We start from the raw sequence: 17141 nt of genomic DNA, 5'->3' as shown, positions 1-17141 counted from the left end.
TGGATTTTTTTTTTTTTTTTTTGGCCATAACTAACTAAAGCAGATTAAGCCTCTAATCAAACAATGGCAGTCAAGTCCACATAGGGTCCAAAGAGGAAGTCATTCTTGCTTGGCTCTGCATAGGTCACAATCAACTGACACACTCTTTTCTGCTGAGGGCAGATGACCCAGTTATGTGTGAGAACTATAAAACTATTTTAACCATTAGTCAAGTTTTTATGAAATGCCTGTTTTTAACCAATGCAATTTATGTTTTACAGATTTTAATAATCTGCCTGAAACATTCACACCCAGCCAGATTTAAATGACAGAGACAATAGGTCATATTGTTTTTAACTTTTACAGTTTATTAATTTATACTCATGTATTTGAATTTACCATTTTATAGTTTTGATATATATTTACTTCTTTGGACATTGTTATCAAATATACTTATTAATGTTTCTTTCTTTATCTTGACTTTCTGCATTATGGCCTCATCTGCCAAGTTGCCATTAAACAACAAAAACCAATATCTTATGCATCGGTCACTATAAAATGCAGCTCAGTGGCAACCCAAACAGATGTTTCAATTGAACCAAGCATTTCTCTTGCTAATCAGACCAAAATAATAACCTTTAAAAATAAATAAATGGTAAATGAAACTAGTAACACTGCATGATCAGCATCCTGACTTGTATGATCTCAACCATTCATGAAACAACAAACCTAAAATTGTTGAAGATCAAAACTGGCAGCAAGAAAATCTATGTTCATTCAGACAATGACAACATAGTGCTACAATTATGTGCTAATGATACCGTCGAAACAGGATGCCCAACCTTTCCCAGAAAGGACAAATTAAAGCAACACTGACAGAAGCACGCCATACACAAAAAAGCAGGTTCAATCCTCCTCAACCAAACCCAAATAATGAATAACATCAGGGGAACTGCAGAGAGGCCTGTGGAATAATTTTGATGACCTCAAAAATTTACTTATTCAAATTAATCCAACAGATGTATGCCTACAGGAAACCTTTCTATTGCCACAAATTTCTCTTAAATTTCCAAATCATACTATGTACAGGCAAGATTACTGAGTTCTGAGATTACTGCCTGCAGAGAGGTTACAATTCTGGTCAGATTTACAGTACCTTCTAGATATACAGTAAACCCCCGCTTCTAGATATACAGTAAACCCCCGCTTCTAGATATACAGTAAACCCCCAGTTACGTTCCTGAGAAATGCCACGAATACCGAAAATGCGAATACTGAGTTATGGCTCCCATAGTAATAAAGGGGTTCCGTTCCAAAGTATGAAATACTGTATATAAGAAAAACTAGTCTAAAATTTTGTCTATGTATATATTATATGTATCTTCATAATATGACTATGTACATAGACAGTACATAGTGAAATGCAAGCATATGGCATCGAAATGAAAATAAGGAACAATTTAATATTAAATGTAATATTTATTAGAAATTTCAAACCAGCGCCTTTGCTGACTAAAAAACTTATCCCGCCAGTGCTATCACCAGTTTCACTAAAGTGTAGATAAAGGTGTTTTGCCTTTTCACAAAAGATGAGTGAACTTAAGGGAATTTTATTTTGAGTTCGGTCTTCTATCCACAGATTTAAAGCTTTTTCCATTTTTTCTAATTTAACATCACGAGTTACAGAGCAAATTTTTGAAGCAATTAGCGCGTTTTCACGGACACTACGGCGGATTTTTTGTTCCGATTTCTTGATTGATCGTACTGTTGACTCATTGATTTTATAATGTTTTGTCACTGACGAGACACTTTCACCATTAGAAAATTTATCCAATAACTCAATTTTATTCACTAATGTCATCACCTTCTTTGATCTTTTCACATTTCCCTTGTTATTCGTAGCCATATTTTTGTACGGGTTAGAAAGAACTTGTCCACAATAAAGTCACTTTCTCCCATTAACACACTCGAAAAAGTCTGTTTTACACTTCAAAACGGTAGATTTATCATTTTTGTAAGTAAATCAATTTATAAATTGTGATAAGCATATAAATTAAAAGCAAACGACGAAACCTTTCATGACAAGCGCATAACACATACTGAACAAGGATTAGTGAGAAACATCCACGCTCGCGATTTTGTCACCCCCCACCCACTGAGCGCTGTTTTGACCGGGAAAGATAATTTTAGCCATGCCCATGTATTTTTATGGCAGAAAATGTTCAAGGCGCTTTAAAATTCACATTTTTTTAAGGTTTCATTTTATATTAAATCAGCGACCACGAATACGTGAATACAGATATCACGAATAGTGGGGGTTTACTGTATTCAGCTATAAAAGCCACAACTTCTAAAGTTGTGGCAGTTTGCATTGCAATAGGAATAACAATAACCCTTGCTACTATTTATATTCCGCCAATTATCCTTTCTCTCAGATGAACTTGACAGTCTTACCACACAACTCCCACCTTCTGTCTGTTTACCACCTCGACGTGGGCACCTGTACGTGCTGAGGGGACCTCCTAATCTACTAATCTGGAAGGCCAGCAGTGATGCTGCTGGCCTTCCAGATTAGCATCACTGGGATCCGACGCCCATACCTTAGTCCCAAGGTTACATCATTGGAATCCAGCGTGTGCAGCGACCAGTAAAACTTGGAAAGGGGGATCCTGGTGGTTGAGAGGCCAAGCCTTAACACACCACTTTGGCCCCTGCTTTGACAAGAAGGGATGTCCCAGACTGGCCCAACAGGGATCAATTGGCAGGTTCTTACTGCTACAATCAACTGCAGTCCAATAAGTCTCCCTCTTTTTGTTCCTGGGACGGGATCAAGGCTTATTGGAAATGTAAGTATAATGCTCCTGAGCAAATTTGGCATCCCATTCGTGTACACAGTACTTGCTAGTTCCCGAGTGGGTATCCCCTCGTAGGGTTCCTTGGTGGGTGAGGTACTTCGGGCATCTGAAATTTTTAATTTACTCCTACGAGTAATATAAATTGTCTTTCTTCTGGCACCCCAACAAGGCCCCTACCTAATCGTCAGATGATAATGACACCAATTCTGTTAAAAGAGCCAGAACAGAGGATAAAACACCATCTGTGACACTGCTTTTTCCTCATTCTTCATTCCACCAGAGAGCAGTCAATCAGGAAGATGTCACCCTTCTTCATCCAGAAAGAATTAGGATTGGCAGGATCACCTAAATCAGTAAAACGGCTGCATTCTGGCGACCTGTTGGCCGAAGCTTCAAGCTCAAAACAAGCTGAAAAAATCCTAAAAGGCACATTGATAAGGGGAATTCCTATCACTATAACCCCCCTACACAAAACTCTGAACTCTCCTCGAGATGTCATATCGGAGTGGGACCTTCATGTCTCTGAAGAAGAGATCTGCTCTGAATTGAAAGACCAAGGAACGACAGCTGTCAAGAGAATATCGATGCAAAAGGATGGGAATTTTGTCCCTATCCGAGTTCTCATCCTAACATTCAACATGCCATGGACTCAAAGTTACATAAAGGCAGGCTACTTAAATTGCCCCGTGAGGTGTTTTAGATGTCAAAAATCAGGCCACTCGCAAACAGCTTCTCATAGTAACCCTGCCTGTGTGCTTGATGTGGTGCGAAAGACCACGAGAGCAAGGAATGTTTGGCTTCCAAACTGATCTGTGTAAGTTGCCGAGCAGAGCACCCTGTCAGCGATGGGACATAATACTCATCTGTTCCTGACTCGGATCCAACAGACATTACATTGTGGCTTTTTGAATGTTCATTTGACATTCGTTTCTGCTGGATTCCAAGCCCCATTGGAATGAGGGGAATGAACTGGCAGATGGCACAGCCAGATCACCAGAACCCCACTCATTCTGTAATCTGACACTGGCAGTCTAGTCTGTGCGGGAACCGAAGAGAGGAAGTTGTTCTAGCTCACTTCAGTAGCTAATGTGCCAATCAAACCCAAAGCAAAGCAAACCCGTCTGTTTATTCAGTGATTTCAATGGTCACTATCCATTGTGGGATCTTCCACTATGGATATGAAAGGCTAGTGACTTGGTAACACCATTCAACATAGTACTCTGAGAATTTCCATATAGGCTTTCAGAACCTTCCCAGTTCACAGCCTTTATACTGAAGCCCACAAACACTAACTCTCTCACTGCTGTCTCTTCCACAAGAAGTCACACCAGTTCATCTCACCCTGTAAGAAAATTCATACACTGTAAGTTACTTGCCTGCAATGAGTTTAACCAGACTGTTGAATACATTCTGGCAAAGCAGGAAATGATAGAACCTTGCATCCAAATGACCATGTAAGTGAACTTTACTATCCACTCAAGGAAACAAACTTCACCTGATAAAACCAGACCCAAAGCTGTGGCCCTCCACCTTCCGACAAAGGAGAGAGAAAATAATGTTATCGAGACTAAGGATTGGGTATACACATCTCACCTGCACCTCCTAATGAATGCCAATGCTCCCCAATGCACATCTTATCATACATAACTGAGTGATCTCACCTTCTAGCTAATATGCTTACTTAAAAATTTATAGCCATCACTGGCATTATTTTACCTTCTTGGAGATGATACTAATATGAAAGAACTTTTTACTTACTTGAATCAGACTGGATTATACCATAAAATATGAGAAACAGAGTGGGCCAGTAAATCAGAATGTCTTATAATGGGGGATTTTAACTTTCTAGATATTAACTGGAACTTGTGGTTTGGTCACTCGCACACTAGCAAGACTTTTGTGGATTTATTGGATGACTGTTTTCTACAGCAACATGTTCGAGAGGCAACCAGAGGGAGCAATACTCTTCATCTGATTATTCATGCATTAAGAATTTGCAGATAAAGAAACCACTGGGCAACAGTGATCACAATGTACTGATGTGGGAATTACTTAAAGATGTAACTACCATCAAGGCTAAAGGGAAGGGCTTTTGCTTTCATAAAGGTGACTACAGGGGTCTCAGACAGTTTTTAAATTCTGTACAGTGGGATCAACTGATGATGTTATCAACGTTGAACTCTAAATGAGAAGCCTTCAGGGAATTAAAATTTTGGAGGCTACTAGGTTTTTCATTCCAACTAAGAAATACTGTTCAAGGCTTAGGCCTAAATGGATGTCAGATGAATTAATGAGGCTCATGGCAGAGAAGAAGAATGTATGGGATGCATATAAAGTATCAGGTGAAACAAAAGCCTATGGCAGGTATAAACTAGTCTGTAATGAAGTCACAAAGGAGGTTAGGCAGATTATGAGAAATCTTTGGCAAAGGATGCAAAGAAAAACATCAGAGTTCTTTACTTATGTAAACTCTAAAAGGAAAGGGATGAATCAGATTGGACCACTTAACATATTGGTTGACTATTGATGATCATGCTCAGGTAGCTGATAAACTGAATGAGTATTTTGCGTCTACATTCACACATGAGGAGTTATTCAAGGAGGGGAATGCCAGAAGTTTATCAAACGCTAACAGGAAGCCAAGTGATTTTGTAATAACTGAGAGCAAAGTGGAGGAGAAATTGTTGAAGATAAACATAAGGAAGGTACCTGGGGTGGATGGGATCTATCCAGTTATATTAAAGGAGGCAGCAAAGAAAGTAAGCAAACCCTTAGCCATAATTATGACAGCTTCCTTGGACTCAGGGGAGGACCCCATGGACTAGAGGTGTGTAAATGTATCACCAATTCACAAAGGGAGTTCAAAAGGTGACACAAGTAACTACAGACCTGTTAGTTTAACTTGTGTTCTGGGGAAAATAATGGAATCACTGGTTAAAGAAGCATTGCAGGATCATCTAGACAAGACTGCAGGAATAGTTAAGACACAGCATGGGTTTGTTAAAAGGAGATCTTGTCTGACCACTCGGATTGAATACTATGATGTGGTCACAAAGGAACTGAATGCCAAAAATAATTTTGATATCATATACTTGGATTTCAGGAAAGCTTTTGATACTGTTGCACATGGAAGACTGCTGTACAAATTGGAGGGGTACGGCATTAAGGGTAAGTTGCTACAATGGATAAAGGGATGGTTGAGTGGGAGACGATGGAGAGTGGTAATCAATGGACACTGCTCTTCGTGGACAAATGTTATTAGTGGAGTTCCCAAGGGTTCGGTGTTGGGCCCATTGTTGTTTTGTATATTTATCAATGATACTGATGAAGGTATATCAGGTTTAATGTCTACGTTTGCAGGTGATACAAAGGATGGCAGGGTTGTTAATGACAGTAAAGACAGTATGCTTCTCCAACTGGATCTAGATATGTTGAGAAAATGGACTGAGAAGTGGAAACTGATGTTTAACATTGACAAATGCAAAGTACTGCATATGGGTAGCAATAACTGAAGAGAAACATTCCAACTGTATAGTACAACACTCAGGGAAGTGGAAAGTGAAAAAGACCTGAGGGTAACTATACAGTCAAATATGAAGTTTGCTGAACAGTGCAGACAGGCTGCCAGGACAGGTCATGGAGTCTTGTCAATGATATATAGGAATTTTGCTAGCAGGACAGGGAGGTGATTATCCCGTTATACATGGCAATGGTCGGGCCACCCCTAGAGTGCTGTGTACAGGTCTGGAGACCTCATTTTAGAAAGGATGTAGAGTTGCTAGAACGAGTACAAAGAAGGGCAACAAGATTGGTGAGGGGAACAAAGTTGTGCTCTTACCAAGAAAGGCTTAAGTTCTGCAAATTGCAGCACCTGGAAAGTAGGCACTTGCAAGTGATCTGATTGAGGTGTATAAGGCCTTGAATGGGTTGAGCAAGCTGAATGCTGAAGGGATTCTTCCTCTTGCTCAGACTAAGAACCTGAGAGGGCACAGATGCACGGAAATTTGCCTTTAGCCAGCAGGTAGTTGATTGGTGGAACAGGCTTCCATCTTTTGTTGTTGTTGTTGTTGATATGGAGGTTTGATGGCGCATAGGCTACTTTGGCCATAATGCGCCTATTCATTTATTATAAAAAAGAGATGAAAAAGTTTCATAAATTCAGAATTGATTAAAAAGTCCTGTTTGCTTTATGAAGTTGAAAAATTCGGAAATATCTGCATCATCTCCAATGAGATTCTCTAAAGTTATCGGTCTACGAAGATTAACCAGTGATAGCAGGGTTGAAGTTCTGTCTTGTTCATAGTAAGGGCAGTCAATGAGAATGTGTTTAATACTCAGATTTATATTACAAAGTGGACACTGTGGCGGGACATTCCCTGTGAGTAAATATAGGTGGGTCAGATAAGTATGGCCTATTCTTACCCTTGAAAGGACTACCTCTTCTCGTCTTGATGTACGGACACTGGAGCGCCAAATTTTTGGATCATGTTTAAATTGAAAGAGTTTATTATTAATTTGAGAGTGCCATATTGCTGTCCATTTTGACAGGCTTGCAGCCTGAATGATTAATGCATAATCTGATGGCGGAACAGGAATATCAGTTAAGTCGAAGCTAGTTGGATTTTTTGCGGCTTTATCAGCCAGTTCGTTGCCCAAAATGCCAGAATGAGCTGGAATCCAGCAGAAGGTGACCAGTTGATTGCGTTCTTCAATTTGTAGTAATATGCTTTTTATTTCATCTAGAACAGGGTGTACTTTATCTAAGGGGTTACATAAAGCCAAAATTGAGCTGAGGGAATCAGTATAAATAACAGATTTTAAAGCACAGTCAGAAGAGAGATTCTGTAAAGCTAGTTTGATAGCATATAATTCAGCTGAGAAGATACTGAATTCAGATGGCAAGGATGCTGAAATAACGGTATTTGGAAACACTGCAGCTGCTCCAACGTTTGAATTAGATTTAGAGCCGTCTGTATAAATTGGAGAGAAGTCAAAGTATCTTTGAATGTGAGCTTCGTGAAGTTGTTTGATATTTGATGTTTGTAAAATGTTCTTACCCCATTGAGAGAGGTAGGTGTCACAGGTCGGTATAGGTGGTGGAACCCATGGTGGTTGAGGACAAGTTGTTGTCTGTTGCACAGAAAGGATGGGAACATTCCAAATTTGCATCAGTTCAAGAAGGCGAAGACCAGCTGGCTTTACTACGCTTGGTTTATTTCTGAAAAGGTTTTCTAATGGTGGATTGAACAGGTATGACTGAGTCGGATGCATGGCACAGCTTTGTATCTTGACAGCATAGTTCAATAACAGTGTTTTCCTACGTAAAGTTAGTGGGGGTTCATGGGCATCAATGTAGAGACTATGTGCTGGTGATGTTCTGAAAGCACCGAGTGAAAGTCTCAAGGCACTGTGTTGAATTGGATCAAGCCAACGCAATGCACTCAATCTGGCTGAATCATAGATGGGAGCTCCATAATCAAGACGGGATCTGATTAATGCCCGGTACAGCCGAAGCAGAGATGTACGATCTGCGCCCCATGTTTGGGAGGATAAAGCTCTGAGTATATTTAACTTTTTTAGACAGGAAGTACGTACATTTTTAATGTGGTCTATAAAATTTAACTTATTATCAAATGTTAATCCTAGAAATCTGATGCTATTAGTGACCGGGATGGAGACATTATAAATTTGAAGTTCAGGATCCAGATGAAGGTTGCGCTGTCTACAAAAATGGATGGCAACTGTTTTCTGCTGCGAGAGTCGATATCCGTTGAGGCTGGCCCACTGTTGAATTTTATTAAGTGATATCTGGAGCTGCCGTTCAATAGACCTCATATTTTGGGAATGGCAGGAGATGGAAAGATCATCTGCATAAAGGTAGGTCTCAACTGTATTTGGAAGCTGATTGGTGATGGAATCTATTCTAAGAGCAAACAAAGTGGCACTCAGTACTGATCCCTGTGGCACTCCTTCTTCCTGTATAAACGTTTTGGAAAGGGCATCTTGGTACTGAACTTGAAACGATCTAGTACGTAGGAAGTTCTGAACAAAAATAGGAAGGTTGCCTCGCAAACCAAGAGAGTAAAGATCACTAAGTATGCCATGCCGCCAGGTAGTGTCAAAAGCCTTCTCGATATCTATTGAAACCATTACAAGATGCTCCCGTTTAACAAAGGCATTTCGAATGGCGAATTCAGCCTTGACCATAAGATCTAAGCATGACCTATTTTTACGAAAGCCATATTGGTTATGGCTCATTAGATGTTGTGACTCAATGATCCATACGAGTCTTCTGTGGACAATTTTTTCAAGGATTTTGCTCAGGCAGCTTGAGAGAGAGATCGATCTATAGCTATAGGGGTTAGTTGGATCTTTCCCAGGTTTTAGGAATGCCAAAACAGTAGAGTGGTGCCAAGAATTTGGAAAAACGTTTTCTAAAAATATACGATTGTAAAAAACCAGAAGCAGTCTTAAAGCTTTGTCATCGAGATGTTGAAGCATGACATAATAAATCCCATCTGGCCCGGCTGCACCATTGTGGGCTGTTCTAATGGCATGCAGAAGTTCAAAGTATTGCAGAGGTTTGTTATATGGAAGAGTACATGCGGTTTGAAATTTTATGGCATGCTTTTCTCTAGTGTTTTTAATTCGTTGGAATGATGTAGGATATGCTGATGCCGCTGATATTTCAGCAAAAGTATTGCCCAAAGCATTAGCAATGTCTAAGGAATTGGATAGATCTTGCCCTTTCCAGGAGAGGATTGGAGATGGTATAGTAGGAAACTTACCAGATAACTGTCTAATTTTCTTCCATATAGTTTTCGGATCAGTGTTTCTGTTAAAGGTCGATGCAAAACGGGTCCAGGATTCTTTCTTAGCTTGCTTTTGTACAAATCGTGCTTTTGCTCTTAGCTTCTTATAATTAATGAGATTGGTTGTGGTTGGACATCGCCGAAATAAATTCCAGGCTTTGATTTTTGCTTTCTTTGCTTTTGTGCACTCATCATTCCACCAATAATTATAATGCTTGCGATCAGGGGGGTTTGATAATGGTATTGTGTCCTTGGCCACTTTTAGGAGATGTGATGTGATGTAGTCTGTTACATTATCAATATTTTGGAGCTGGATTTTTTCCTCGTCAAGAGAGATTGATGATCGAAATTTTGCCCAGTTTGCGCGAACAAATTTCCATTTCCTGCGGAGCTTGTTTGATGGAGTCTGTGACATTAAAACATTGCATATGATTGGAAGGTGGTCACTGCCCATTGGATCATTTAAAACGTACCACTCTATGGTTGGAAAGAGTATTGGAGAACAAATTGAGAGGTCTATTGCTGAGGTGTGTCCAGTTGGGAGTTGTATGTGAGTGTGCGTACCAGTATTGAGTAAGGTGAGGTTTTGTGACTCTAGAAAGCTTTCAACGAGTCGACCACGTGTGTCTAGTTTAGGATCGCCCCATAAGGGGTGGTGCCCATTAAAATCCCCTAATATACAGAGAGGTGGAGGTATCTGTAGGAATAGATCTTCAAGATCTTTTAAACAATAAGCATGGTTTGGTGGTAGGTATATTGAAACAACTGTTATTGAAATATTCAGAGTTATATGAACAGCAACAGCTTCTATTTCAGTTTGAAGTGGAATATGTTTAGTTGGGATCTTTGAGTTTATCAGGATTGCTACACCACCATGGGCAGCATTTGCTGTGTTACGATCTCTTCGATAAAGACAATAGTTTTTTATTGAAGGAGAAATTTGCGAGGTTAGGTAAGTTTCCTGAAGACAAAGGGCAACTGGAGAATATCGGCTAATTAGATCACGGATATCATCTGTGTTGCAACGAAAGCCTCTGCAGTTCCATTGTAAAATACAAGGCATTATTTGTGTTTTATTGAAGGAGCTGTATCTGACTGTTTTTTGAAGGTTACTGGCTTATGACGCTCTAATTTAGTTTTATCTTTTTTAGAGAAAACTGGTCGACCTGTGTCCATTTCTTCTTCTGCATGGATTTCTAGAGGGGGATCATCCTGTATGGATGTGCCATCTGTGTCCATGGTTGTGTCCTGAAAATTTTTTACTACATTTGCGTTTGAACTATGAGATATGGTATCTATGACCGGAGTAGGTGAGGCCGCTGGTATTGTCAGAGGAGTATTATTGGCTTGGTCAGAGAACTTGGATTGTTGCTTAGAAAGAACATTTCTAGCCCAATCAGAAATTGATTTGTTAGTGGGAACTGTTACATCAGTTTGAGTGGAGACGGTCTGATATTTTTTCACAGCATTGGCATAGGTCATATTTTTGGTTATAGTTGGAGCAACTAATTTTCTCGCTTCTGGGTAACTTACTTTGTTCTCAACCTTGTATTTTACTATTTTTTTCTCGGTTTTCCACTTTTCGCATGTCTTGGAATATGCAGGATGGTCACCTTTGCAATTTGGGCAGGTCATTTTTGTAGCTGTACAGTTACTTTGTATGTGATCTGCAGAACCACAATTAGGGCAGACAGGAACTCCTCTGCATACAGTTTGTGAGTGGCCATACTTCTGACATTTGTAACACCTTAAAGGGTTTGGAATGTAAGGCCGGATTCGGCAAAGTAAATAACCTGCTTTTACAGAGGAGGGTAAGTTGGGTGTATTGAAGGTGAGAATAATGTTTCTTGTAGGTGTAAGTACATTATCTTTTTTGATCATTATTCGTCTTGCTTCAATTACGTGTTGTCCCTGCAGCTCTTGGGTTATTTCTTCCTCAGTAACGTTTAATAAGTCCCAACTGGATATCACACCTTTAGATGAATTTAAGGTTTTGTGCGGGGATATTTTAACTGGAATTCCAGCAAAACTTGTCAGTTGTAACAGCTTCTCAGAATGTCTGTGGTTGGTGGTTTCTACTAGTAAGTCTCCTGATTGCAGTCTCTTCACCATCTTGGGAGATCCTGCAATACCCTCCAGATGTTTTTGTATGACAAACGGAGACAATTTATTAATGGGCTGACTAGTAAGAGAGTGGATAATTAAGAACGATGGGCAAGGTTGCTCCATCCGATCAGTCTTTTGTCTCTTTGGATTTTCGTTCTCAATATCCTGCTGATGGTCTGTGTTTGCCATGTTTGCTCCTTTTAGCCCTTGGCAAGTGGACTTGCTTGCCAAGATTTCCGGCCCCGCCACGGGGAGGCAGGAGCAGTGCCGCTAGGAGGCCAAGCGGTTAAAGTGTTAGTTCGTTAGTGGAAATAGAAATATATGGATAAATAAAGAAAGGTGAGTTTCCTTTCTCTGTTCTAACTTGTGGCTTTTAAGTGTAGAACAATATAGAAATAAAGCTAATAGAAACGTAGGAAATTAGAAAAAACTTTAATCGCTTTTGATGAGCACTCTGTTTTCGCAGAAAAAATCGCTTGACCTCGAATTCGCTTGGCACCCGGGGCCCCATCTTTTGTTGTGGAAGCTAATAGCCTAAATAAATTTAAGGCTGAGCTGGACAGGCATTTGGAACGAATGGAGGGGTGAAATGGGAGGTTTTTTTTTTTTTTTGGCTAATGCTGCAAAAACTCGCTTTCTTGCACTGTATGCTACTAATGTTAATGATCAAATTTATAATAAGGTTTCCTCTTTCTTATAAAAATTTCTTAAAAATTTGGCCCTGGCATACCTTATGTCATTAACCCCAACAAAATCTAGTGAGATGTGTTTGGAAAGTACTCTGTAATTTGTGAGAATGGCTACATTTCATTAAGCAGCAGTCATGCTATTTCTGTCTTAATAGAATAAACTATTCAAGTCACTGAGGTAGCCCGAGCCTTCTAAGTTCATGTCAATGCATGCAGTGGAGCTGTACTCAGAGTATCATCAACGTGATCTGTGACACACTGCTCCTTAGTGGACAGTTGCAGTGATAAGAGTTTGGTTTGGACCCAATTTGAAATTGAAGTCATAGGGGCTACTTTTTTTTTTGTCTACTATCAACTAATAGTTCCAGACTGCTGCTGCATAGGTTTATTTCAGTACTTTGAGCATAACTTTCTTCCCTGGTTCTTGATAGATGACTTTTTCACTGGTTATAAGTATATAATCTTTTTACCTATTTTCTAAAGTTTACAGGTATTAGAATAACCTGATGTTGACCTTTACTGTGTAGAGGTCAACATCAGGTTACATCAGACCACAAATTCCTGATTTTTACAATCTGGTATTTTTAGTACAATCTGTTTGTGACCAAAGTTTTGGCACTTTGTAGCATCTGATAGAATCATATGTTACAAAGTTAAAAGCAGGTTTTATGCTAGCAATTAAAGTTACTAGCTGGTCAGCTTGGTATGCCAAAAGTGATATTCCACTTGGGATTAATTTCATCATCTTGTTTGGAAATAATGATAAACAAGATGACTTTTTACTCTTGCAGCCAATAGATCAGTTCATTAGATCCCATTCTGTAAGTATTTATCATTACAACACGTAGGGTAACTTTTATAGGTATATCATCAAGCATTAAGAGCTTAAGCAGGATCTCAGAATGCTTATGGCTCACAGTTTCAATATACAGGATGAGTCAGGAGGAACAGTAAATATTTTGGGGGGTTATGATATCGATTATTCCGAGTAAAAAAGTTCACATAAACACACGTTCAATTCTCAATGGATATGGAAATACAGCTGTTTGAAACTGGCGCACACAAAGCCATTATGAGAGGTATTAAAGAACAACAAATGACTTATTGTTTGTATTTATTGACTTTTTGAATGATACAAAACACAATTGACAATTTTTTTACAGTTCACAATAAATGTTTAAAAATCCCACTGCCAACCTCAATGCACTTTGCAACTCTTGTGGTAACATGATGTGTTGTTCTTCTGAGGTAGTCTTGGTGTTCCTTTATGAGGGTAGCAGTATCCAAAATGCGAGCAAGCAATTCATCTCTTGTATTCACCTTTTCTTTGTATACTGTGTTTTCATCCATCCCCACAAAGAAAAAATCTAACAGAGTGAGGTCTGGAGACCTTGGTGGCCAATGAACGGGACCACTGCAGCCAATCCATCATTCAGGGAAAGTTCAATTTAGATATCGTATCACCAGATAGGTATAATATACAGGAGCTCCATCATGCTGAAAGTACATACCAATCCTTGTAGCTAAGGGAATATCGTCCAATAGTAGTGGAAGTTCGTTTTGCAGTAATTCTAGGTAAATGGGCCCTGTAAGACGATTTTGTTACACAACAGGCCCAATCAACTGATTGTTGTGATACCACACCACACGTTTACAGAGAAGCGATGTTGAAAATTTGTTTCTACAGTGGCATGTGGATTTTCGTCAACTGCCTATGAAAGTTACGGGTATTGTTGATACAATCACGGGTGGAAACAGCTTCATCACCGAACAGTATTAATGGAATTAATTGGCAATTAGCATTTACCCACCAACAAAATCCCCATCATTGGGGGTTGTCTCCTGGTTGAAGGTGTTGCACCTACTGTATGTGAAATGGATACAAGTAATCATGTAATGTTCACCATACTCTTGTCTGTGGAACACTGATAAGCATAGAAATTCTAAATGTGTTAATAGTAGGACTACATTCCACTAACTGAAGAATGTGTTCTATTTATTAATCCACATTTTGTTCATTTGCACATTCAGAAGAAATATGAGCTCTGGAAACTACCAGTCTCACGCAGTTTGGTGAAAACGCTCTTGAATCCAGTATTCTGCAGTTAGGAAACCATCTATGGTATTCTCCACAAGCCGTAGTACCACTTCCACACAAAAACCATAGACAAACACCATATCGGCATATGTGAAGATGTGCAGCATTTTAACACCAAGCAGCGCCAGGTTATAACTGCTTCTTGGTCACATCTGATTCTGGGAGCTGTGCATGCCAGTTTCAAACTGCTGTATCTCCACATCCATTGAGAATTGGACACATGTTTATCTGAACTTTTTTACTCAGAATAATAGACTCCCAAAATATTTACTATTCCTCCTAAATCACTTTGTATAAGTCAGTAGATCAAAGTCTTTTTACCATTTTGGGTAAACCTACTCCGTTTTCTAAATATTTTTGGATATGAAACGAGGACAAAGTACTCATAGATTTGTCTGACAAAGAATAAAAAACAGGTAAGGATGGGATTCCTGTTGTGATATGTCTATATCTTTTTTGATTATGATGAGTCATGGTCAGTTTCACTTACATCAGAGTATGATAAGCAACTGGGCCCAAGTAGAGCCTAGGCACTCACGAGGTAGATAGCCTTACCACACGTTTCCAGCGCCAACTAGTGACTAAAAGAACAAAAAAGTAAGGTTGCAGTATGTTGCTATCAATAAAAACTAGTACTCACACCAAAAAATCACCTGATCACTAAGTTGCTTTAAAATAGGAGGAAGGGTGGGGAGACACTGGAAAAACAGAGCCCTTGGGAATGTCATGGGAGAAAAAAAGTTTGAGAACCACTATTTTGAATATTAAAGAAATTTTGAATTCAGTTCTTTCACTAACCAAACATTAACTAATACATACTATATTCTATATGCATTTAGGTCCACGAGGTATGCTTCCTAAAAGAGTTCTTCTTCGAGGTAATCTAAAGAGGGAGCAATCATTTGATTCTCTGTACTGGGATCTGAAATCTGCATCACCAAAACATGAACTTGTGCCAAGTTTTGAAGAACTGAAAAGGACTCCTTCACCTTTTGGTTCAAGGGAACATCTCCCAGTCAGTGGAAGTGTATGGGATGGTTCTAAAGGAAGACTGAGTCCACGTGCTCCAGCACTTGGAGATAGCATAGGCATGCAACCAAAAGCAAAACTGCCAAAACACAAACTTCTCAAAAAACAACAAAGTATGTTTGCTTTCTTCCCAGAATTCACTCAACAACAAGGACCACAAATTCCTGTGCCACAGATAATTAAAGAAGTAGATAAAAAGATGGACTTTTTATCCCGGGTTCAGCCACCCAAAAGGACTCTTGAAGTTTCCCCCAAACCAAGTCACATTGTGAAATCATCAAATGAGGAACAAGAGACTAAAAGTGTAAGCGATGTTCGTGAATCTGCAATATGCTCCATTGCCTAATTGTTGTAATATCAACATTGTGGTAATGACTCTTGTGCCAAGCTCAAGCAATAGTGTCAATAATGGTGCAAAGCATTTGGACTCCTTTGTGTAAATTTTAAAAGGTGGATAAACTAGGTGTTAGAGTAGTTTACATTCCATCTACCTAAATTGCAAACCTGTTCCAGTCAAAATAAAATGGGCTAAAAAATGGGGAAAAGTATCTCATATTCATATAAATAATTTTCTAGGTGAAATGGGTACAGTTTATAGTTAATCAGTGCAGTGCTACTTAGAGAACATTAGCTGTATTTCCTTTACAAAATATCATTTAAAATAACAAAAAGAACATTTTACAGAGATATCATTACGAATCACTTGGGAACTACAAATATGTTCCATAGTGTGCTAAAATGCTCATTAAGAGAAAAAAAACTAAAATATTTTGTGGCTAAATTTCATCTTTGGTCTGCAAGTTTTATTTCCAAGTTATTCCTGAAGTTACTTACGGTCATTGAATCTCTCTGTTCAGTATATTTATTTATGTGTTATAGAATTCTCTCCTTTTATTTTTAATTGATTTGATTGGAAATAAGTCTTTCATGAATTAGTATTTTTCAGTTCATCCTTTTAGGCAGTCTGAGAAACAATATCCAGACCATTTTAGAAATATAAAAGATTTAATGCAAATTTTATTATTTTCTAAGAATACCTGCATCTGGAAAATGGATCAGTGCATTCTGATTGATCTTGTATTTTTTTGAAAAATACAAGTTAACTTAATATTTACAGAAAAGTGAATGAAAATAGGTGCAACATTTTATGACATTTCAGTTGATTGCTTACATTCAGTGAAAGTGTGAATAAAGATTGGAAGATCCAGTTAGTGTTGTAGAATATCTTTAGAGATTGAGATCACCCATTAAATTTAAATATCTCCTATATTTCCTTACCACTCTATATATATATATATATATATATATATATATATTTATGCACACATCCAGCAGACCACTGCAACAAGTGATAAACTGTGACACAGTAGCGACGTGTCAGTATATGCATTTGTACCAAGCCCTAAATGTTGCCATCACTGTTATGTAAATGTATGTGATAAAAACCTCATACTGTTTCACACATGCACTGGTTCTTTGTACAGTAAACAGAAGTGTTGAATGCTATTTGTGTCCTGTATTATTCATCTTTAATATTGTAAAGTTAGAAAAATTCTTCACTAAGTCAAATATT

General features: G+C 38.7%; 1 protein-coding gene across 1 annotated transcript in view; it reads left to right on the top strand.

Annotated features, from left to right (window-relative positions):
• LOC150081687 (protein qui-1-like) overlaps window positions 1-16171 on the top strand; it is a 706673-nt gene extending 690502 nt beyond the window's left edge. The window contains exon 26 of the mRNA XM_090378807.1: window positions 15379-16171. Coding sequence (XP_090234933.1) covers window positions 15379-15914 — 536 coding nt within the window. The 3' untranslated portion in view covers window positions 15915-16171. The remainder of the gene's footprint in view (window positions 1-15378) is intronic.
• Window positions 16172-17141: the final 970 nt, after the last annotated feature.

The sequence above is a fragment of the Mastigoproctus giganteus genome, chromosome 8, assembly GCF_048544385.1.
Source record: "Mastigoproctus giganteus isolate SK-2022 chromosome 8, ASM4854438v1, whole genome shotgun sequence".
In the NCBI taxonomy this organism is placed as follows: domain Eukaryota; kingdom Metazoa; phylum Arthropoda; class Arachnida; order Uropygi; family Thelyphonidae; genus Mastigoproctus; species Mastigoproctus giganteus.
Note: the sequence above shows the minus strand (reverse complement) of the source record. Positions and strands in the feature narration are given on the sequence as shown.